Genomic DNA, 24,013 nt, shown 5'->3' with positions numbered 1-24,013 from the left:
GTACAATAAATAGAAAACAGCTGATTTGTTTGTTTTGATGAAAGCAGAAATTTGCAAAATTGGCTGAAAGAAATAATTTCTTAAGTCCGTGTTTATACAGGGAAAGTTGGTGGGAAAGAAAATTGAGTTTGTGGGCGAGGGAGTAGAGAGGAATAAGAGGGGGTACACACACCTCTGTACTGGCAAATTCTGTTTTGTTTCGTTTTTCTTCGTATGCAACATGAAGTTGGCTGCAGATTTGTTTTTGCATTTTCTTTCATTTTATTTTCTCTGTCGAGAAACAAACAACAGCGAAGACAATTGAAAAAAAAATCTTTTGGAGGAAAAACTATTTTTTTTAACAAAAACAATTTGAAATAAGTGGAAATATCAAAATTAAAATGCAATTCAAGGGTTCCTTTCATAATTAATTGTTTATCACTCACGTCCATTTTCACTTTTCATTACAATTTTGCCTTGGCTTTGTTTTTGAACGGCGCAATGAGAAAATGAGTGTGAAGAAGAATAAGAAAATTGACACAAACATGATTTCCGTGTCTAAACAAGAAGAAAATTTCAAAAGAAATTGAGAAGAAAAATTTTCTTTCCAGGTTGAATGTCTAAACACGGTCTAAAGAAACATAAATAAATCGATTTGATAAAGTATTTGTTTACATTTATAGGTTATGTCACACAAAAAAACATATATTGGTGTAATAGCAAACATTATAAATCCTATGTAAAATGTCATTTTTCGCACACACAAAGAATTACACGAGGACAAAAAAATTCAAAACATACACATGAAATACACGTAATCAAGATCTATTTAACAGGTCACGTAAGTAGCACAAATACAACTCTGTTTTTGCCAAAAATTCTTCAATATGTCAAAACGTTTGTTTACGTTTTCATACAATTTATTCACAATAACAAAAAAATTTGACAGATTGAAACCAATCATCTGGCCATTTTACGCCACCTTATTATTTCATCATGCACGTAATGTAATATAAGCTCTGTTCCTTTACGTGCCTGAGGTTACCATTTCTTACCATTTTTAACCTGCAAAGCGTTCCTTTACTTCAACAAGCATACAATTTATATGAGACCAGTTCACCACTTTTACCATTTTTTGCCACTGTTACCATTTTTTAAAGTAAAGGAACAGACCAATAGCTATAAGCTGTGGCGAATGTAGTCGTAGTAAAAAGAGTCACCAATTTGCTGAAACCGCCACACGCATGGTAAAAGTACTATGTTGTCGTTTTTAGTGGGCATCACTGGTAATAAGCTGTATGCAAAAGATGTCATGGTTGGTACCACTGATATAATTTAAGTCATTTAGTAAAGTACACATCGCATCCGTGGTTTTTAAATTACCTTTTTTGTAATAAAACGCCATAGTAAACAGTCATACTTGTAATTGGTATGTACATATTTATATATCTAAAAGTGAATTTATGTGAGACAAATGGTTTTAAGTTTTGTTTTGACAATTGCACAATATAGCAGGGCTTCGCCATTAAAAAGTACAATGAAGATCTGTGAATGTTTACGTTTCTTTATGTACCGACGACCTGATAAAACGATGCACAGTGAAAGTGGATAATCATTTACGAAGTATATTTTGTTTGCATTTTGACGTTGATTAAAAATGTTGAATCGATTCCGTAAAATAAATTGCAAATTGAAAATGTTTGTGAAATGTGGAGTTGTTCGAAGTGCTCGTGTATCTTGAATTAGTAGAAAGCCACAACATGAAAGCTATGTAGTATACTGGCAACAAATCCAGTAATTAGTTTAGTTACCAACGGACACTATTAGGATAGGAGAGTTTTAAGTTCTTCAAATATTGCAATAAATTGTACTATTTCCACTAGAATATAACTGGATTTTAATGCTAGCAAAATTTATTTGGAATAGTTCCGTTATTTGTGTACCTGTGCATATGTATATACATACATAGGTATATGCACTTGAAATGTGAAGTTTTGATTTTGGACAAATATCGTTTTGAAGCAAAGTAAAGCATTCATCATTGTGTTTCGTAAATTAAATAAATATTGGACCAACATACGTTTCCCAGTTGGGCTGTGAGTATGGATAAAACAAATGTATATTTGTGTTTTTTTTTTCTAAATTGTTCAAAAATGTTTGTTATGAAAATATCGAAAATATCGAAACTGTTCGATATCTGATGCACCTATTTTATTAGCAAGTTGAATGTTTGGACAGGATTCGGATCGATTTGGAATCTTTACCACAGGTAATTGGGCGGACATTACAAGATATAGGCTCCGAAAGCTCGGAAAAACTATGGTTTTGGCATAAATTAGCTTAGACAGACCGACCCCATGCATTTGTATGAAAATTGTTATTCCTATTTTATTTCGGTCCTTGCCACCTACTACATATATTTGGCTTAATTACCATTCAAGCAAAAAATAAATCAAATTCTTTTAGACAAAATGCCGACAATGGGCAGCCCATACATCCCGAGGTATGGGCCTCTGAAGTTTCTTTTTTATGACGTATGGACAAGTCGGGAAGCGAACAACATTTTCATTAAAATCGTAAGTTTTCTCTTATAATTAGCCATTTGATCCTTGATTAAATTTTAAGCCAGTTTCCATTAGCCCTTTCTTTAAGTAATGATCCGCCAAAAAGAGCATCTGTAAAGCATTCATTCTTGGACTTGATGAGGTCCTCAGGATGTTAACCGTGTGCAGAAAATCAATTTTACTTCCATTCTAAAAATTGTTAAATCGACTTTCGGAACAAACTTATATTTTCATACCTCCTTGACCGGGAAGTATGGGTTTGTGCAAGACAAAACTTGGCTTAACTCTAGTTTAGTAAAAACTCTCAGATTTTTTGAATTTTTTCCAGAGATAGATATCGTTGCGCTGATCACGTCAATGTATAATTTTCTTGGGGGACGGACCCGGTTACCCGGTTATTGGACCCGAAAGTCCGGGTACAAAACCCGGGTTAGACCCGGCTCTGGTAAACAGATTTCATCTTATTCCTAGTTTAACTATAACTGTAGGATAAATCTGAAGTTTTTACCATAGATAGATCTCGATGCCCTGATTACGAACATATAAAATTTTGCCGGCGGTCATAACCGGTTATCCGGTTATTTAAACCGAAAGTCCGGGAAAATAACCAGATATATAACCGGGTTTTCTGAGCTGATATGGGTATCAAATGAAAGCTTAAAATAACACCTTTTTAATGATATATTTTCCGTTAAGATGCTAAGCCTGGTTTGGGAGTTAGCTAAAAACTGTATTTTTACTATATTTTTTGCTTAAAAATTCTGGTAATTATTAAAATTTAAGGAAACTTTTGTCCGGGTTGCCGAAGTTTGCACCTGTCCATAGGGGAGAATCTTAAATCTCCGGCCGAAGGGCGGCTACTTAAGATAACTTACAATTTTAAAGGAACTTTTATTAGCGTAGCCGAAATTGCACCTGTCCATAGGAGAGATTTTTAAATCCCCGGCCAAAGGCCGGCTACTTAGGAAAACTTACAATTTTAAAGAAGATTTTGTCCACGAAGCCGAAATTTGCTCTAGAATTGTAACCGGTTTATATACGGCAGGAAATGTTACATTTCTGGATAGGTGTTTTCCTAAGCTTTCTTTTGATATCCATATCGGTTCAGAAAACCCGGTTATATATCCGGTTTTTTACCCGGACTTTCGATTCAAATTACCGGATAACCGGTTATGACCGCTGGCAAAATTTTATATTTTCGTAATCAGGGCATCGAGATCTATCTATGGTAAAAATTTCAGATTTATCCGACAGTTATAGTTAAACTAGGAATAAGACGAAATCTGTTTACCAGAGCCGGGTCTAACCCGGGTTTTGTACCCGGACTTTCGGGTCCAATAACCAGGTAACCGGGTCCGTCCCCCAAGAAAATTATACATTCCCGTGATCAGCGCAACAATATCTATCTCTGGAAAAAAATTCAAAAAAATCTGAGAGTTTTACTAAACTAGAGTTAAGCCAAGTTTTGTCTTGCACAAACCCATACTTCCCGGTCAAGGAAGTATGAAAATATAATCAATCGATCGGACGATTATAGTCAAACTAGGAATGATAAAGCTAAAAAACTGATGTTAGTACCCTCAAAAAGTCGAAAATGAGCCCATTAAGGGTGCACATTTAATGTAAGCCAAATGGTAGCGCACACTTTAACCTTTCCAAAATGGTGCTATACGTAATATCTTCTCTGGATCCAGAGATATGGCCCTTAGAATCTTGACAACCCGGTTTTTGTAAGTGACAATTTATAGAAAAAATATAATTTTAGAGATTTGCACCTGTCCTTAGGAGAAAGTCTTAAATCCCCGTCCGAAGGCCGGCTATTTAGAGAAACATTTAGAATTTAAAAGAAAATTTTGTTCCTGTTCCCGTTCCCTAGATTTGCACCTGTCCATAGGAGAAAGTTGTAAATCCCCGACCGTAGGCAATTTAAAGAATAATTTACAATTTAAAAGAAAATGTTGTTCCGTTCCCGAGATTGGCACCTGTCCATAGAAGAAAATCTTAAATCCCCGGCCGAAGGCCGGATATTTAGAAAAAATATAATTTAAAATAAAATTGTGTTCAATTTAGAACTTTAACTTTTTCCATAGACAAATGTAGAGAAAAGAGCCCTACAGAACCGTGTTGTCAAGATTCTAAGGGCCATATCTGTGGATCCAGAGAAGGTATTAAAACGTATAGCACCGTTTTGGAAAGGTTAAAGTGTGAGCTACAATTTTTCTTACATTAAATGGGCCCATTTTCGACTTTTTGAGGGTTTTATGGAAAAATCCGGAAAAACCCGGACTTTCGGGTCCAATAACCGGGTCCGTTCCCCAAAAAAATTATACATTCCCGCGATCAGCGCAACAATATCTACTTCTGGAAAAATTCAAAAAAATCGGAGAGTTTTTACCAAAATAGAGTTGTTCCCAAAACTTAGCCTTCATTTCTGCCAATAATTATTTTTTTTCTTTTTTTTCAAAATGACCAATATGCTGATGATCTCAAAACATTTTGTCGAGGAATAAATGGATTGTAGATATGCTTTTTCACCGATCCTTACATAAACGACTAATGTAAACTGAATTAAACCAATGCCAATCACAACATAAATTGACAGAGTGTTATCTATAAAATTAATTAAATTGCTCAAAAAGGGCTCAATTTATGGTAAAATTGGGCGCAAGGACAGTAGCTTGGGAGCAAGTTGAATGTAGTGGCTGGGTTTGAAACTTTTTCCACCGAAAGTTTTCAAAAATTAAATTTTTGTCGAAAATAGACGGCCTTCGGTCGGGATTTTAGACTTTCTCCCTTGGACAGAAGCTAAACAGGGCTAACACGATCATATTTTTTTCAAAATTATTTTTTTTTTTTTGTCAAAAATCATATGGTTTCTCGGAACTTTTGGAGCCTATATCTCGGGATATACGTACTTCGCCCACATGATGTATATACTAACGTAATCAGCATTCCAAAATCTAACAATGAGTATTTTGTTTGTATGGACGCTACTATTATTTTGAACACAACTGTATATACATATATATGTATGCCATGCCATTGCTATCGAAAACGATATCGTTTTCGAATGTTTCTCGATAGTTTTGTGGATATTTTGTTCGAGAACGACACACGGAAATGAATTTTTGGCTTAGTTTGTGGCAGAAAAATGTTCGATTTCAAATATCGATATATTATTAGCGAGTGTATTGATGATAGTTTTTAGGATAGTGGCGAAAAATATTTTTGGTGGTCTTTATTTCTTTTTTGTGTTTGCGATTCGATATGTACCTAACAGTTGATAAACATTGTTGTCTTGTATTTGGTAGCGTAATCATATGTTGTATTGTTTGTATTATACGTAGCTTTTATATCGGAATTAATTGAAAAATGAAAATGGGAATTTTATACAAACTACAACAATTTTTTTAAAACAAAAAAAAAATTAATGTAATAAATGTTTCTCGAAACAAATTCAGGGTAGGGTTGGCGTTGTCGTATCCAAAATTGCAAACTGACGTGTCGTAACGTCTAATTGGTATTATGGATGTATTTGTACAAAAATGAAAAAAATTTAATTTTTTAAAGAATTCTTTTGGTAACAAATATTAATAGAATTATTAGTAGATCATTTTGAAACTATTATTAAGAAGAACAACTAACCCTACAGTTTTTACAATCAAAATAAGTGTTCGGCGTAGACGTTTTTGTGGTCGTTGGCGTAGTCTTTGTCGTAGGGATATTTTTTGGTACCACGTAACATTTACGACAAAGTCAGTTTTTTTCTCATAAAAAAATAAAAATATATATTTTTTTAATTGTAAAACAATTCCTTTGAAATCATCTCTTGAACAAAAACAAAGAAATTTGCATTGCATGAATCGTTATATGAGGACTCTAACAGGTTTTCAATAGAAAGTTTGTCATCAGATAAAAACACGAAATTTATCTTATCCAAATGAATAAAAGTAGTAAAGTTTTTATTTATTATAGTTATTTTCCAATATATTTTAATAATCATTGCCAAAAAATCTTTTGAAATTGATTTGTTACAATTTTCATATGCTGTCGCTTAAAAAAAATCACGACTCTTTCCTCGTATTTCAACGCCATACGTAATACCCATTTGTCGTATTACGCCATACGTAATACCGATTTGTCGTATCAAAAATAAATAAATTTTACATTTAAAACGAGAAATCCGTTCTGGGAATTACGAATGTATTTCTTTCGATTTTTTAAGGATATAACATGCTACAAAAGTGAAAAATTTTCGTTGTATATCATTTTTCATCACATAAAAAATGTAACATACGACTACGCCTACGACAACGTCTACGTCACTTGAACGTCTACGACTACGACAACCGTAATAAGGGTGATTTTCTTGTGAAGAAAAACATTTATCACATAGTGTGATATCGTTTTTGAAACTTGTGGGAAACATTCGAAAAATACACAGCTACAGGTATGGTAGGTGTATAAATTCCAGGCGCTGAAGTTTTCATATTTTGCATGACCCTATAGAAGTGAATATAGAACCATTTCTTGATAGGGTAAGTGTACCAATAGTCGGCACTTTAAGAGTTTGCCTAACTTCAATCCTTCGCCATTCCGAGACAATTTGATCAAATGCAATGAAATAAAGCTTATTGGCTTCGAAATTTAGTTTACTTTCCGATGACATAAAGAAATGTTGAATTATTTCTTTTAAAACTTGTGAAATTTGCGAATTTGTTAGAATAGTGCTTTTTTGCTAGTAGTCGGCACCATTTTCCAATAGTCGGCATAACATGTTCCAATAGTCGGCACCTTGTGTTTTAGTATATAAATGTTCTTTTTGATTATTTTAGATAACAAAAAGCATACTTTTACACAAATAATACATATTTTAACAGATATTGCTTTTAAAAAGTAAATAAAATAACGATTTTGTTTACATTTGGAATTCATTTAAAATTGTTCGTTTTAGATTTGTTTTAAACATAAACTAAATTGTTTGAAAGGTCAATAGTATCTGCAGTATTAGTTCATATTCTAAATAATTGTGCATCATAAAAGTAGGGAATTGTAAATACATTGCTTAAATAAATTAGTTGGTGCTATAGTCGTCAACTATTACCCAATTGCCGGCATGACACAAATGTACGCACTTCAAACCATGCCTAAAATCACTAAAAAGTCATTATTTTAATCAAACTATTTTTATTAATTAGACTTTAAAATATGAGTTTAAAATTTTTGTACAATTTTAAGCTAAAAATAACGGACAAATCGCGTGTTTTCAGTCTCATGCCGACTTCTGGCAAACTATACATTTTGTTGTCCCTAAAGTCGGCATCGGCAAAAATTCCAGAATTAAAATAATTTTTTAATAATTTGTTTTTCTAAAGGGTTCTTTTGACTATTCTCTACGAACACAACAACAATTTTGTATTTTTTTTTTTAATTTTAATATAATTACAGACATTATTATGATGACGTCTCCACTAATTTTTTCTTAAGCGACATGCATTTTCGGTTGTGGTGAAAAACACCTACCACCAAAAAGTTAAATTCCGATATAATAAGTGGTCTTAGCTCAATGAAATTTTACACAGAGTTAGCTGACAATATTGCTGAAACATTTTTAAGATCATTTTCATATTTTTTTATAGTAATTATGAGTTATTTGAACTCAAATACGAAAGGTGCCGACTACTGGTACATGCCGGAGTTAGGAGCACTTACGCTATGTTTTTTGTGTATTTTTGTGTAATAAAATCTAATTTTCTAAAACAAAAAGCAATACCCTAGTTGATTTTTATTTAATCTCAATCGGTTTATATAATGATATGTTTGAGAAAAATCATAGTGTTTATAGCGATTATATTTAAATTTCTTTAAATCGGACAAAGGTCAACATTTTTTGTACGTTTACATTATACGTATTTTTTATTAATAGGTGTAATACCAAATTCTTGAATTACCTATAAATATATAAATAATGACCTGATTCATTGAGACGATTTAAAATACTACTACCAAACTTTTTTTCTTTGAAAAAAATTTAATTCATTTTTGTTATTGATCAAACAACAATTTTCTATAATAACATAAGTTTGGTATAAATTCGAATGAATTTAAAATGTAATCGTCATAGAGAAGAAGGCCATAAATATAATATAAAATACTTACTAGAGAATCAATTTTGAATGAAGCGAGAAATCAGTTCAAAAAACATTCCATGTAATGTATGTACATTTATTCACTTCAAATAGTTAATGCAAAAGTTGTGGTTGAGAAGCAAAATAGATTGTATCCTCGCTGCCCCATGTCCTTGTAAGATGTAGTACGAAATCACTTGAACTCATGATTCAACTGCTCCTTTGGCTACATTTTGCTTGGGTTTGTTCAAAATCTAAAATCAAAATTGTTCTTTATAAAAATTTTCAAAAGGCAGGTCGAATCGAACTAAAGCACATGTTTTCGTTATCAGGACAATAGCGTGGTATTTTTTTTTTTTTTATGTTAGTCCTAGTATGCAGTGGTGGCCAATACATATGCAATAAAATTATAATTATTTATTTAGTGTAGTAAATAGTATAGTACGATATGTTTATAACATTACATTTTATAGTAACTGTTGCTTAGCCTGCGTATGCTAGATCATTTGTTGTAAGAAATGCTCGAGTTTAGAACAATTTATTTATTTTCAGCCCAATCATGAATATTCTTGCGGAATACAACTCTCGCGGAATAGATTTTTCTCGAGAGAACATTCCTCCTATCATGAATATTGTGAGAAAAATAATCATTGAATTTGGCAGCACTGAAGGGTCTTTTTCATACCTTGTGTGCCCTAATTGTTGTGAAAACAAAGAGAAAATTTTAAGAGTTTGTGTTTTTAGACAAAATTAACAAATTTAATCAAATAAATTACACTTTTATACATCAAAGACATTCAGAAGATGTTACTAATTATGAAAAACATCAGATGTGATTGGAAATTTCTAAGAAGACAGTGCAATTGACATCATTGTGCTATGGAACTGCCACTATCATGAATGTGTTAGAAACGAGTGTTTTTAATTAAATAATGGCAAAAATTGAAAAAATACGAATTCTGAAATAAAAATTATTGAAAACATGCTTTTATCCAGTGTTTTTTCAATAATTGTTGTGCAACAATTTTGTATGTCCAAAATTCTCTCATCCCATCGTTGATGGGTACAAAAAGTGGATAGTGACTGAGTTTGCAAAGTGATGTTATTTTGTAAAATTTGTTCAATTTTTTTATAAATTTCCATCACAAGTTAAAGATTTTAGCATAAAATGTATGTTTTGTAGAAAGTTGGTGGGAAATACTAAGATTTTTTGTAAACTCCCTTCAGTTTTGCAAGGGAGATTTTTTTGGAGGAAAACACATTTTTGAGAGCGTTCATGATACCTACTTTTTCTCCATCGGAATTTTTTTCCTTGCGAATTTTTTGTTTGTGATAGCAAAGAAGGGAAAAGAGAGAAATTCCGCACGGAATTTTTATTCATTATTTTTTTATTTTATTTCAATTTTCATATGCCCAGTCTTTCGACCTTAAGGTGTATACTACAGTATAATGTTCAATTTAATAGTAAGGGAGGGATATAGTGGGGGAGGGATTTTAAAACTACTACTACTACTAGGAGGGAGGGATATAGTGAGGGAGGGATATTAAAACTACTCAAAAAATAAAAAATAAATAAATAAATAAATAATTACTATCAGGTATGTGATGGAAACCGATTTGCGATTTCGAATTGTTTTCAATATCGGTTCCATATTCCATTGTGTTCTATGGAAAACTTGATCAAAACAACGGTGATGCAATCCGATAATCGTTTATTTTTCTCGTTTCTCGATGTAAAGAATTTTGAAATTTTAGGAAAAAAAGCTTAAAATTTGACATGGATATAGAATGGATAAACTTACATTTATTTGCCTTATTTTTGGTATATTTTTTGCGAAAATATTTGATGTTTCGATAAAAAAAGGACAGATAAAAAAAATCTACTTTTAACATGCTTGTTTTCTCCAAATTTGTGAACACCCGCTTAATATATTATTTTCACTGTTTATAGTTCTCATGTAATAGGATAAATAGGACAAAGAATTTCGACACTAATCTTTCATATAGGTTAATTTAAATAAGAACACAAATTTATTTTATTTCTTATTAATTTTTTTCGGCTTTTGCCATCGCCAAGACTAAAAAATGTTTTTTATTTCTATTTTTCTTCTTTCAACTGCAGATTAGGGATCACTAGTCTGTTTTTTTGTTTGGAATTGAAATTCGATGCGGTTCCCATCACATCTAAAACCAATTCACTCGTTTTGGGCACATCGTTTTCATTGCAAATCGATTCGAAATTCCTCACATACCTGACTCGTTTTGGGCAAATCGTTTTCATTGCAAATTGATTCGAAATTCATCACATATTCATTCCAAATGTTATTGAAATCTTACATATATAGCGCGTTTCGTGCATCAAATACCTAAAATCGGCCGAGAATATATATGGGAGCTTATATCCAAATTTGAACCGATTTCTATATAATTTGGCAAACTTGTTTCTAGACTAAATACCGTCGCACATTCCAAATTTAATTGATGTCGGACATATAAAGCGTTTTTCGTGCGCCAAATGCCTTAAATCGGACAAAAATATATATGGGGGCTATATCCAAATCTGAACCGATTTCTATATAATTTGGCACACTTATTTCTAGGCTTAATTCCGTCACACATTTCAAATTTCATTGAAATCGCGGACATATATAGCATATTTCGTGCACCAAATGCCTTAAATCGGGCGAAAATATATATGGGGGCTATATCCAAATCTGAACGGATTTTTACCAAAATAAATAGCGTTCGTGCTTTGGCCAAAGAAACTATCGAATCGGACAATAAATACAACCTGTACTTTGTTTACAAAAATACATGGACAGACGGACATGCGTAAATCGACTCAGAAAGTGATTTTATATACGAGTATATCCCTAAAAGGAACTATGGGTATATCTCGTTTCCTTTTGCATGTTACAAACTAATGCACAAAGACATAATACCCCTTACCACAAGGTGGTGTTGGGTATAACTAAATGTGTGTTCTTATTTAAATTGGGCTATATGAAAGTATAGTGTCGAAATTCTTTATAAACAGTGAAAACAATTTATTAAGCGGGTGTCCTCCAATTTGGAGAAAACAAACATTTTAAAATTAGATTTTTTGATCTGTGATTTTTTTTATAGAAATATCAAATATTTTCGTAACAAGATATACCAAAAATAAGGAAAATCTGTGTCAAATTTCAAGCTTTTTTTCCTAAGAAATTTCAAAATTCATTATGTACATCGTTTTTATAAATTGACCACAAAAATATGACCGTTTTCACAACGAGAAAAATAAACGATTATCGAATTGCATAACACGTTGTTTTGATCACATTTTCCATAGAACACAAAGGAATACGAAACCAATATCGTAAACAATTCGAAATCGGAAAATGTACATGCATCACACCTACAATCGTTTTTGACTCGTTTTGCGCTCGAAATCGATTTCCATCACATAGCTGTATATCTTGATCCCATAATCATTGGCTTATATTCATCGGGTAATTCAGCCAGAAGTTGGTCCATTGTTCGTTCACATTAAGCCCGGCAAATTAATTATTTCATTCACGTTCTCCTCAAAGCATGCGGCAATCCCAATAAATATTTAATATACACACAAATTTTGAAACAATTTTCAAAAAAGAAAACATTTTGGTAAGATGATATTTGCCCAACGTACGCGATGCGTTTCAGCGATATTCTGTAACAAACAAAAATATTTCATTCTAAAACGTAAGGTCTCTTTCCGTCGATTTTTTTTTTGACGTTTGCGCTTGCTTTTTTTCTCTTATGAAAAAATAGCATTTGATATAAAAACTAAAATGTGTTTTCTTATATTTTTGCATTACTAAGGTGGAGGTAATTTCTAGTGATATTTTTAATTAACCCTTTGTGGCCCGATGTTGCCTGTGGGCAATTTCGCATGTTTGTGTATTCGTATTTCCAACACCGTTTGAGATATTTATAAATACTAAGTGGTTGTCGGTAGATTGATTTCAGAAGAATAAAAAATGGAAATTACTTTTAAATAAATAGCTAGATTGGCGAAGTTATGCTTGTTTAAATATTTTAGGGATTTTATAAAATGCCGTTAAATGTCAAACGAATTAAATAATTGCAGCCAACATTTTTTGAAAGATCTTACTGAGATGTTGATCTAACAAAATAAAAAAAAAACAAACATACAATTTACAGTTCCAATTAGTAGTTACAAATTTTTGAAATTTGGAAGTTGCCTGTGGGCAACGTTGGGCCATTGTGGTAATAAAGTGGTTACATTAGTGGAAGTCGAAAATGCTGGTCAATGAAATACAAAGGATAATTGGGACATTCGGGGTTGTGAAAAATGTTGTATTTATATTGTTATTCGAAGATTGGACTTGAATCTAGAGGAGATTGACACAGTTTTTGGTGAATATACATATTACATGTTAGGAATTTGTATGATATCAAGCGAATATCTGTTCAAATATCGATGATGATAATTTCATGTATTGGATGAAGGTCAATATTATCAGGCTTAGAGTCTGCATACAAAATAGAAAACGCTTCTACTCTGAAAAATGTCAATATGAGCATTTCAGGTTACATGAAAACCACCATATAAGTCAAAAGTGGCTAATTTGTGAACTATATATGATAAATATAGACCAATTTTCCATTCCATTTCCATCAATTTTCTTCTAGAATTAAACAAACTTATCAGATTATGCTTTTCCACATCATGAATTATGAAAAATATAACTATAATAGAAAGACTTAAGAAACAAACTTTGTTCATTTTTATAACCACAATGGCCAGATGTTGCCCACAGGCAACATTTGGTACCTCCCTAACGACAAGGAATTGATAAGATTTTTTTGCATAAAGGACTTATTTTTGCGACTACTAATCATAATAAATATGAAAAATATTTTTATCTCTACGGAAAAAATTCGGGGTTCAACGGGTTAATTCTCTTTAGAGTTGAGCAGTTATAACCTAAGAGTTACATTGAAAAATTATGAGTTTACCGAAGTACTACACATCCAAACATTATGCCACGTTTCACGGGTGGTTAAGTCCTATATTTTTTTTTTTTTTTTGTGGCAGACGATGGCTAAGCTTGGTAACTTCTTTTTATATCCCACGGCAGCGGATTCTTTCGCACCGGATTGACCCGGAACCATAGTGTTTCGGCCAGCGGCTACAAACCCAGCATTAAACCTATGCTTAGGTTTAAACGCTGCTACAACAACAACAACAACTTCTTTTTATACGCAATTCATTCGATAAATGTGTATGCGAATTTATGTTAGTTAATTGAAAATCCAAACTTTTTCTATAGTCCGACTTTGGTAATCCCACTTTTCAATGTTCACAAAAACTATGGTGAGTTTTTCCTACGTTATTTATATTTCCTCTTCTATATCAGAAGATTTGATTATAAAATTGTCTACAAAAGTTTTAACAAGTTTATAGTGGCTTGTGTTTTGTCGATTGTGTTTTCATTTGTCAACAAACGATCGAAACGGATTTTTCCGTACAAAAATAGACTGTTAAAATAAAATAAATAAAAATTAAAAATTGAACTATTGAACTATTGTCAAATAGCTTACAAAAATGGTTTAAACAATTGTAACTAATTTAGATATTATTTGTCTTTACAGAAAATACTGTGAATCCCTGCTGATTGTTGATGAATTTGTTTTAAAAAAGCTGACGTACATATTAAATTAAGGTCATAAAAATGATGACGGAAAAAATTAATTCTCCGCTTGCTGATATTATAAATAAAAGGTAAGAAAAATATTCCGTATGTAGTGGTCCACAACCAAAAATTAGGTATTCGAAAGAAATAAAACAATAAAGAAAAACTAAATGTAGTGTATTTATAATGAACCTATGCAATTGTGGGATATAAATTTATTTCCAGCAAAATTTATTTAAAGTTGTTCTATGCGAAGTAGTGATTGCATAGCTTATTTGGAAGCAATCCACCCAGAGGCATGACAAATGCTTTCTGTTCTTCACATTTGCATCTATTTCATAAAATTTCACATTTTACCAATGTTCACTTTTATATTTTTTTGCAATTTTATTTGCATAAAAATATAATAAATAATATTTTAAAAACTCACCTAAATGTTGGTATCCAAAGAAGTAATCATAAGTCCAATTTATTCCGAACTACATCTATGCTTATAGCCAAAAAAGTAGTTGAATCATGACTGCAAGTGATTATATCTTATTATGTGAAAGAAGTCAGTATGTTTACAAGGGCATGGCACAGTATGGGTGCATCTTATGGGCCGATTCCGTACAGCGAGGCGAGTCATGTCGCGTCGTCTATCGTCTCTGTGACAAAATTTAAAAAATGCACTACGTACAGCGATAGATAATAATCGTCGATAACAAGTTATCGGTGATGTTGTGGAGCGTTTTTTGTTTTGATTTCAATAAATCAGAAAAAAATATCAAAGCAAGTTGTACACAAAAGTTATAGTTTTCTAAAATGATAAGCTCGGTGGAACTATTTTTTGATGATAGCGACGAAGATGTAGTTAACGTAGCATCCATCAGACGACACTTAAGAGATAAATCGAATGCTTTAGAACTGCCATCAGTATTGTGAGTATGTTTGGTTATCAACATTCATCAAAATAATTGTTAATTTTTTAGGTTTAAATCCTATTTTCGGCTTCCAAAAGACGCTGTTATTTATATAGTAGAGGCATTAAAAAATGACTTTAAACAAACCTGCAGATCAACAGCAATACAGCCACTCCTTAAAGTGTGTGCTGCTTTAAGGTTTTTTGCCGAAGGAAGCTTTCAAGAAGGATTTGAAACCATATTAATTTGCAGTAAGTCTGCTACCGCTTGCTCCATTGACGACAAAGATATTTCTTGTGATGGTCCACCTCCTGTAGCTGTAATGTTCTTCTTATTTTGAGACATTTTTTTCTTTAGTTTGGATTTAAAATGAGTCCACACTCTGTGCCATTCATCTGTTGTACGGGTTGGTGGACCACAACTATTTAATTGCTCCGCAACATCCTTCCACACCTCATCAAAAGTGGCTTTAGTTTCCCCAAAAAGTCTGACTCCACGAGCTACGTTTGGGTGGGCTTCCATTTTTTGAACCAGCATTTCAAATTGCTGTCTTGTAGTAATTTTCACCATTATAAGTACTGAAACACCAAAAACGTATATAATATTAAGTAAATTCACTTAAAATAAATGAAAATGTTACTTACGATTCAATTTTTCGTTGTTATTCGTTAGTAAAAATGAACGGCGACAGCTAATTTGTTGTCGCCGGAAAATGAACATTACGGCGACAAAATTTGACGGCGTCAGGCGAATATTGCTGTACGGAATCTAAAAATTGCATCTGGCAACGCGACACGACTCGCCTCGCTGTACGGAATCGGCCCATTAATCACGTCTTTTTCATGAAATGAGTAAAGAAGCATTTCTTAAGATGTTTTTGGGTATTTTGAAAATAAAAGCGAATTTTCTAGCATAGAAAGCAATACGTTACTTGTTTTTTTTATCTAAATCGCTTTTATAGCCAACATATTTCAGCTTCTTTAAATAGTAGAACGATTTTCATTTTTTATACCCAACACCACAATGCGGAAAGGGTATAATAAGTTTGTTTTGGTGAAAATTACTTCGAAATATCCGCCCTTTTGTCCTTATACCAATATCCAAATCTCGAGATAAAGCAATCAACCAATGTTTGTCCGCCTGTCCATTATGAATTGTAATAAAACTCCAGACCGCAATTATGGACGGATCGACAACTCGTATGGAGGTCGGGTTCAGACCAGAATAGACACCTATTTTTATTGGTAATTATGGACCAAGAATATAATTTTTATCCGATTTTGTAGCTGCTCTGTATGTAGCAATAGTAATCCGATACCGAAATTTTAAATAAGGCAAGAGTATATGGTAAGGAAGAAGCTGACAGTTTGTGATAGTGTTCAGGGTTAAGTGGACAAAAACTTTTGTGTGGAAGTAGTGAACATTTTTAACATACGGGTTATGTCTTTATTTATTTATTCAATACAAAGAAAGCTACAATGCCAATTATACATGTATTGGAGATAACTAAAAAATATATAGCTATGACTATGGTAAGACATTTTTATCTTAAAAACTATTAAGAGATCAAAGGAAAAAAAAAAAAAATAATGAAATGGCCCCCAGCCATATGATTCCTTTAAAACATATTCAGCACACTTGAGTTATATTTGGAAGATGAAGTTTTGACCTGTCAATTATGTTGATGTACCTGGTCAGATAACGGAGTTACAACCTGATATATACAAGTTTAATTTTGTGTAGTGTAAGGATTATCACGTTAGAGGTCGCAGATATAAGTTCTATACTGACAAAATTTTTCACCATGTAAGTTGTTTTGATAAAAGAAGATGCAAATAATTTTGGATCGTATTGTATTTAGAGAGTGAATCATGATAGAAACATTTTCAAATCATGGCACTATAGGTAATTTGGCCTGTTTTTGAGGCAAAAATTAATAGCGGTGGACTTGTGGGATTTTTATACATTTTTAATGCTTTATATGCAAAAGTAGGATAAAACAAAGAATTACACAGTAAAATTCGGATATAGCGAACATCGGTTATAAGAAACTACGTTTATAGCGAACAAAGTTTTGTGCTTCCAAAGATTTTTTCTTAAAATTTTTACACACATTCAACTTTTTAAACGACCGCAATTATAACGAACAAATATTTTTACCCCGCGAGTACATTTTCTTACAATTTGTAAAGATTTACAGGCTAGCTTTAAAGCATATGCGGATTTTATCATATCATATTTAAAAATAAGCTTTAATAAGAATTTTACAGATGAACACGTTTATAACGAACGCCGGATATAACGAACAAATTTTCTTTTTCCTACCCCCTATTCTCATTTTACCTATTTTATTCGTTCCCACCCACTGAACGCGGTTAAAACAAAAGAAAAACGGTTATAATGAACTAAAATACTGATCCAGAACCCTTTGGCAGAATTTCAGACAAATTTGGACAATTTTGTAAAAGTCTATAACACAAAACTATAATTTTGCTAGGGGGAAGGGTTTTCTTTACCTTTTCCATTTTCTGATTTCTTTCCATGACTGGTGAACATAGATTTTTATGAACGTTGAATACGTTCTTTCTTTCTTCCTGAAGATGCTTTCGCGGTCGCTCCTTCCTCTTTCTTTTTTGCCTATTTGAGCTGGGATGAAAGCGAGCATTGATTACTCGATAAACATTGTTAAATGACTTAGTTCCTGTGAACTTGATTTGATGACACCATTTTGCTATTGGAATATCCCATAGATTAAATTTCATACTCGAATCTATGCCTATTTAATGATTCCAAATTTGTAAATGTAGCATTCCACTATTTCGGATTTATCTCCTATTGAGACTTCTGCTGAACATTTGGCCAAAAATTTCATCTCTTCAGCATTTGCATCATTGGCGGTGTCTGTTGTTGGGTTTGCTTCTGGTTTTCCAATGTGTTTCCAAGTTGACTCAGAAATTATGCTCATGTCGGAGGCTGTATCCACTTGTAATTTCACTTGTATTGAATTAATACTCACTGAGACATATTTTCTTAATTCCTTGTACTTGCTTTGTTGAAAATATAGTGGTTATCAACATTCATCAAAATAATTGTTAATTTTTTAGGTTTAAATCCTATTTTCGGCTTCCAAAAGACGCTGTTATTTATATAGTAGAGGCATTAAAAAATGACTTTAAACAAACCTGCAGATCAACAGCAATACAGCCACTCCTTAAAGTGTGTGCTGCTTTAAGGTTTTTTGCCGAAGGAAGCTTTCAAGAAGGATTTGAAACCATATTAATTTGCAGTAAGTCTGCTACCGCTTGCTCCATTGACGACAAAGATATTTCTTGTGATGGTCCACCTCCTGTAGCTGTAATGTTCTTCTTATTTTGAGACATTTTTTTCTTTAGTTTGGATTTAAAATGAGTCCACACTCTGTGCCATTCATCTGTTGTACGGGTTGGTGGACCACAACTATTTAATTGCTCCGCAACATCCTTCCACACCTCATCAAAAGTGGCTTTAGTTTCCCCAAAAAGTCTGACTCCACGAGCTACGTTTGGGTGGGCTTCCATTTTTTGAACCAGCATTTCAAATTGCTGTCTTGTAGTAATTTTCACCATTATAAGTACTGAAACACCAAAAACGTATATAATATTAAGTAAATTCACTTAAAATAAACGAAAATGTTACTTACGATTCAATTTTTCGTTTTTATTCGTTAGTAAAAATGAACGGCGACAGCTAATTTGTTGTCGCCGGAAAATGAACATTACGGCGACAAAATTTGACGGCGTCAGGCGAATATTGCTGTACGGAATCTAAAAATTGCATCTGGCAACGCGACACGACTCGCCTCGCTGTACGGAATCGGCCCATTAATCACGTCTTTTTCATGAAATGAGTAAAGAAGCATTTCTTAAGATGTTTTTGGGTATTTTGAAAATAAAAGCGAATTTTCTAGCATAGAAAGCAATACGTTACTTGTTTTTTTATCTAAATCGCTTTTATAGCCAACATATTTCAGCTTCTTTAAATAGTAGAACGATTTTCATTTTTTATACCCAACACCACAATGCGGAAAGGGTATAATAAGTTTGTTTTGGTGAAAATTACTTCGAAATATCCGCCCTTTTGTCCTTATACCAATATCCAAATCTCGAGATAAAGCAATCAACCAATGTTTGTCCGCCTGTCCATTATGAATTGTAATAAAACTCCAGACCGCAACTATGGACGGATCGACAACTCGTATGGAGGTCGGGTTCAGACCAGAATAGACACCTATTTTTATTGGTAATTATGGACCAAGAATATAATTTTTATCCGATTTTGTAGCTGCTCTGTATGTAGCAATAGTAATCCGATACCGAAATTTTAAATAAGGCAAGAGTATATGGTAAGGAAGAAGCTGACAGTTTGTGATAGTGTTCAGGGTTAAGTGGACAAAAACTTTTGTGTGGAAGTAGTGAACATTTTTAACATACGGGTTATGTCTTTATTTATTTATTTATTCAATACAAAGAAAGCTACAATGCCAATTATACATGTATTGGAGATAACTAAAAAATATATAGCTATGACTATGGTAAGACATTTTTATCTTAAAAACTATTAAGAGATCAAAGGAAAAAAAAAAAAAAAAAAAATAATGAAATGGCCCCCCAGCCATATGATTCCTTTAAAACATATTCAGCACACTTGAGTTATATTTGGAAGATGAAGTTTTGACCTGTCAATTATGTTGATGTACCTGGTCAGATAACGGAGTTACAACCTGATATATACAAGTTTAATTTTGTGTAGTGTAAGGATTATCACGTTAGAGGTCGCAGATATAAGTTCTATACTGACAAAATTTTTCACCATGTAAGTTGTTTTGATAAAAGAAGATGCAAATAATTTTGGATCGTATTGTATTTAGAGAGTGAATCATGATAGAAACATTTTCAAATCATGGCACTATAGGTAATTTGGCCTGTTTTTGAGGCAAAAATTAATAGCGGTGGACTTGTGGGATTTTTATACATTTTTAATGCTTTATATGCAAAAGTAGGATAAAACAAAGAATTACACAGTAAAATTCGGATATAGCGAACATCGGTTATAAGAAACTACGTTTATAGCGAACAAAGTTTTGTGCTTCCAAAGATTTTTTCTTAAAATTTTTACACACATTCAACTTTTTAAACGACCGCAATTATAACGAACAAATATTTTTACCCCGCGAGTACATTTTCTTACAATTTGTAAAGATTTACAGGCTAGCTTTAAAGCATATGCGGATTTTATCATATCATATTTAAAAATAAGCTTTAATAAGAATTTTACAGATGAACACGTTTATAACGAACGCCGGATATAACGAACAAATTTTCTTTTTCCTACCCCCTATTCTCATTTTACCTATTTTATTCGTTCCCACCCACTGAACGCGGTTAAAACAAAAGAAAAACGGTTATAATGAACTAAAATACTGATCCAGAACCCTTTGGCAGAATTTCAGACAAATTTGGACAATTTTGTAAAAGTCTATAACACAAAACTATAATTTTGCTAGGGGGAAGGGTTTTCTTTACCTTTTCCATTTTCTGATTTCTTTCCATGACTGGTGAACATAGATTTTTATGAACGTTGAATACGTTCTTTCTTTCTTCCTGAAGATGCTTTCGCGGTCGCTCCTTCCTCTTTCTTTTTTGCCTATTTGAGCTGGGATGAAAGCGAGCATTGATTACTCGATAAACATTGTTAAATGACTTAGTTCCTGTGAACTTGATTTGATGACACCATTTTGCTATTGGAATATCCCATAGATTAAATTTCATACTCGAATCTATGCCTAGGACATTTAATGATTCCAAATTTGTAAATGTAGCATTCCACTATTTCGGATTTATCTCCTATTGAGACTTCTGCTGAACATTTGGCCAAAAATTTCATCTCTTCAGCATTTGCATCATTGGCGGTGTCTGTTGTTGGGTTTGCTTCTGGTTTTCCAATGTGTTTCCAAGTTGACTCAGAAATTATGCTCATGTCGGAGGCTGTATCCACTTGTAATTTCACTTGTATTGAATTAATACTCACTGAGACATATTTTCTTAATTCCTTGTACTTGCTTTGTTGAAAATATAGTTTTGGTATTGAATTTTGTTTTGTTCTTGTTGAAATTCTGATTATTCATCTTTGAATTTTGTTCATGAATGATTTTGCTCCGTTGATGTTTGTTGTTGTTGTGATTTGATTTTCTCTGCCTGTGCATGCTGTTGCAAAATCCATCTTCGGGACCAATCTGTTCGCATTTGGTACACTTGTGCTTGGAGTAGTAACTTTTGTTTTTGTTGTGGCTTACCAATTTTGTTGCACTGTTTTAGACTTCCCTCAATTAGTGCTGTGTCACTTTTCAAGTTTAAAATGTTTTGTGTTTCATCAACTAGCTTTTCTAGGTTGACTACTTCCTTACTTTCATTGAGAAGCCTTAATTAACGGATTCTGATGTCACTGTCTTATAATGATTTAAAACCAAGTATGAAAGTTGAACACTTGAACTGGTCTGTGGTTAAGTTATCCAGTTTGAAAAGTTCACACTGAAGATTCACACGACTAGCGTATTCTTTAAAATCTTCATTTTCCATCTTTGTGATTTGAAGGTATTTGTATCGTGGACTTACTTGTGTTTCTGTTCTGCCAAAAAAGTCTTGTAAGATGCTGATTTACCAGTTCATTTCTGTGGCTAAACAAGTAATCCTTCCGGATCGGATTTTAACATGAGCTATATATAGGGCCCATGGAAACTTTGAGGCCCCAGTGGCACGTGTTAACATATTCCGATTATGCTCAAACTGTGGCAATCTTAAAATCTAACAAAAATAAAAACATTAGGGGGTGCCGCATAAAAAAATCCGACATCGAATTTTTAAAACCACCCTAATACACATATTTAAAAAAAAATCTTATTATTGGCGTATCAGTAGTTTAAAATAGAAATCTACACACTCACGAGTTTAATATTCATCATTTTTATTAACCTTCATTTTTTGTTTATGACGTATTTTAAGGAATATGGTGAACTTATAATTACAAAGACATCATTGAAATGTTTTTCTTTTGTTTGCAGCAATCTAAACAAAGTCACGAACATTGGTGACGACATGGGTTGGAAATCAAAGCTAAAAATACCACCAAAAGACAACCGCTTCAAGACAAGTGTAAGTATTGACATATCTACATTTTCTCATGTTTACTTCTTGAACTGATCCGTACCATGTTGATAGGATACTACCTTGACAGTAAAACTAGTTAACATAGTTAACAAGGATGAATTTGTTGTATGAGTGTAGAACTACTTTTAAGCATTAACACATTTTTAGCAAATAACTATTACGATCTTGAACAACACGGTGTTTCATTCGAATACAATGGATTTTATATGTTCATAACAATCTTCGTATGTACCACTGTCAGTTATTTTAAAGATGATGGTTACTTCCTGAATATGAAGAATAATGCTGTAATATTGCACTGGAACATAAAGGGAGTAAGAAGAAAAGAAAGTGGTTAGGTGCGTTTGCTAAGTCGTGATAGGTTTTTGTTAAATTTATTTATTTATTTACAATATATTTTACAAATTAATTTTTAAAATATAGGTTTCAGGTGCCGGGTAACAGAGACCATATGCGCACGATACAATTAATACTGAATTTTAAAAAACTGAATTTAATATATACAGCATAATTGGAAATATATATTATATACATACATATATACATGAAAAGTTACTGAGATGAATAGGAATATATAAGTGTAATTTATAGGAAATTATTTAAAATTCTGATTCAAACATCAAACAGAATTTTATCAATAGATAAACCTATTGCAGAGTATTGACTTTCCACTAGAATATGTGAAACAGTCAGCAGACCACCACAAAACGAGCAGGTAGCAGGTATTGTATTTTCATAATAGTGACGGGTATTAAAAATACATTTTCCAACCCTAAGTCGGGCAAGGAAAACGCAGTCTGCTCTACTAAGATTAGCAGAGTATTGTTTTCTAGGTATGGTTGGATTGACACATTTAAGAAAAGTCTGGGATGACTGCCAATTTGTTCGATTTTTTATATTTCGTATTGATTTGAAAATGTTGATCATTCCAAAAGTGAAACAAGGCATGTTGGATATGTTGGGGAGGTTTAAGCCGTCTTTCGCTATTTTATCAGCAAAGTCATTACCTTCTATGCACGAGTGTGACGGAACCCATAAGACATAAGACTTCACAATGGTTTGGAATAAAAACTATGTTGTTGAAAACTCCTCCTTTATTTTCCAAAAGGGCTTTGACTACTCTAAGGTTATCTATACAAATTAACGTTTTCGATCCATTCATGGCATGAGCAATAGCGGCTTTAACCGCACTAAATTCAGCTGTAAAAATTCCTGTGTAGTTTGGTAATCGAGCCTTACAAATTGGAATGAAGTTGTTAGGTGAAATCTGCTCCACTACCGAGAAAGCTGTGGATTGTCCGTTAAATGAACCATCGGTAAACAGGATCTTGTCCGGATTGTATAGAGAAATTTTTTGGAGAAATAGTTGTTTGTAACAGATTTTACTGGCAAAGTCTTTTTTGTGGAAACTCAAACTATAGTATCAAACGAGACTGATTTTTCGTTTAATGGATTGGTAGTTGGTTTGGGAGGCAAAGGAATTTGGAATTTTTCAGTAACTGGTGTCTTCTTGTGTGCAGTAAGAGACACCTGCTAAGCAGATGGCACGATCGTCTC

General features: G+C 32.7%; 1 protein-coding gene and 1 long non-coding RNA gene across 5 annotated transcripts in view; one reads left to right on the top strand and one right to left on the bottom strand.

Annotated features, from left to right (window-relative positions):
* Positions 1–1,247: 1,247 nt before the first annotated feature.
* The window catches only part of me31B (ATP-dependent RNA helicase me31b), a 48,646-nt gene continuing 25,880 nt past the window's right edge, over positions 1,248–24,013 (top strand). The window contains exons 1-3 of one of the 2 annotated variants that reach the window (XM_073968716.1): positions 1,248–1,408; positions 14,312–14,441; positions 22,351–22,441. In XM_073968716.1, coding sequence (XP_073824817.1) covers positions 14,392–14,441; positions 22,351–22,441 — 141 coding nt within the window. In that variant the 5' untranslated portion in view covers positions 1,248–1,408; positions 14,312–14,391. Of the gene's footprint in view, positions 1,409–1,431; positions 2,076–14,311; positions 14,442–22,350; positions 22,442–24,013 lie in introns of those variants that run through there. The other variant, XM_073968717.1, reaches the window with a different exon arrangement.
* Positions 15,696–19,118, bottom strand: LOC141394425 (uncharacterized). Of its 3 annotated transcripts, none has more exons than XR_012410411.1 (4): positions 18,934–19,118; positions 17,771–18,867; positions 15,899–16,089; positions 15,696–15,832 (listed from the first exon to the last, which is right to left on the bottom strand). It is a non-coding gene; the product is annotated as an uncharacterized lncRNA (long non-coding RNA). The 3 variants fall into 3 exon arrangements; XR_012410410.1 differs by lacking the exon at positions 18,934–19,118 and having other exon boundaries at positions 17,771–18,390; positions 18,437–18,891; XR_012410409.1 differs by lacking the exon at positions 18,934–19,118 and having other exon boundaries at positions 17,771–18,891.

Source organism: Musca autumnalis, unplaced genomic scaffold (assembly GCF_047663935.1).
Source record: "Musca autumnalis isolate F117 unplaced genomic scaffold, ASM4766393v1 scaffold_2, whole genome shotgun sequence".
Classification (NCBI taxonomy): domain Eukaryota; kingdom Metazoa; phylum Arthropoda; class Insecta; order Diptera; family Muscidae; genus Musca; species Musca autumnalis.
This window is presented reverse-complemented; position numbering and strand designations above follow the sequence as displayed.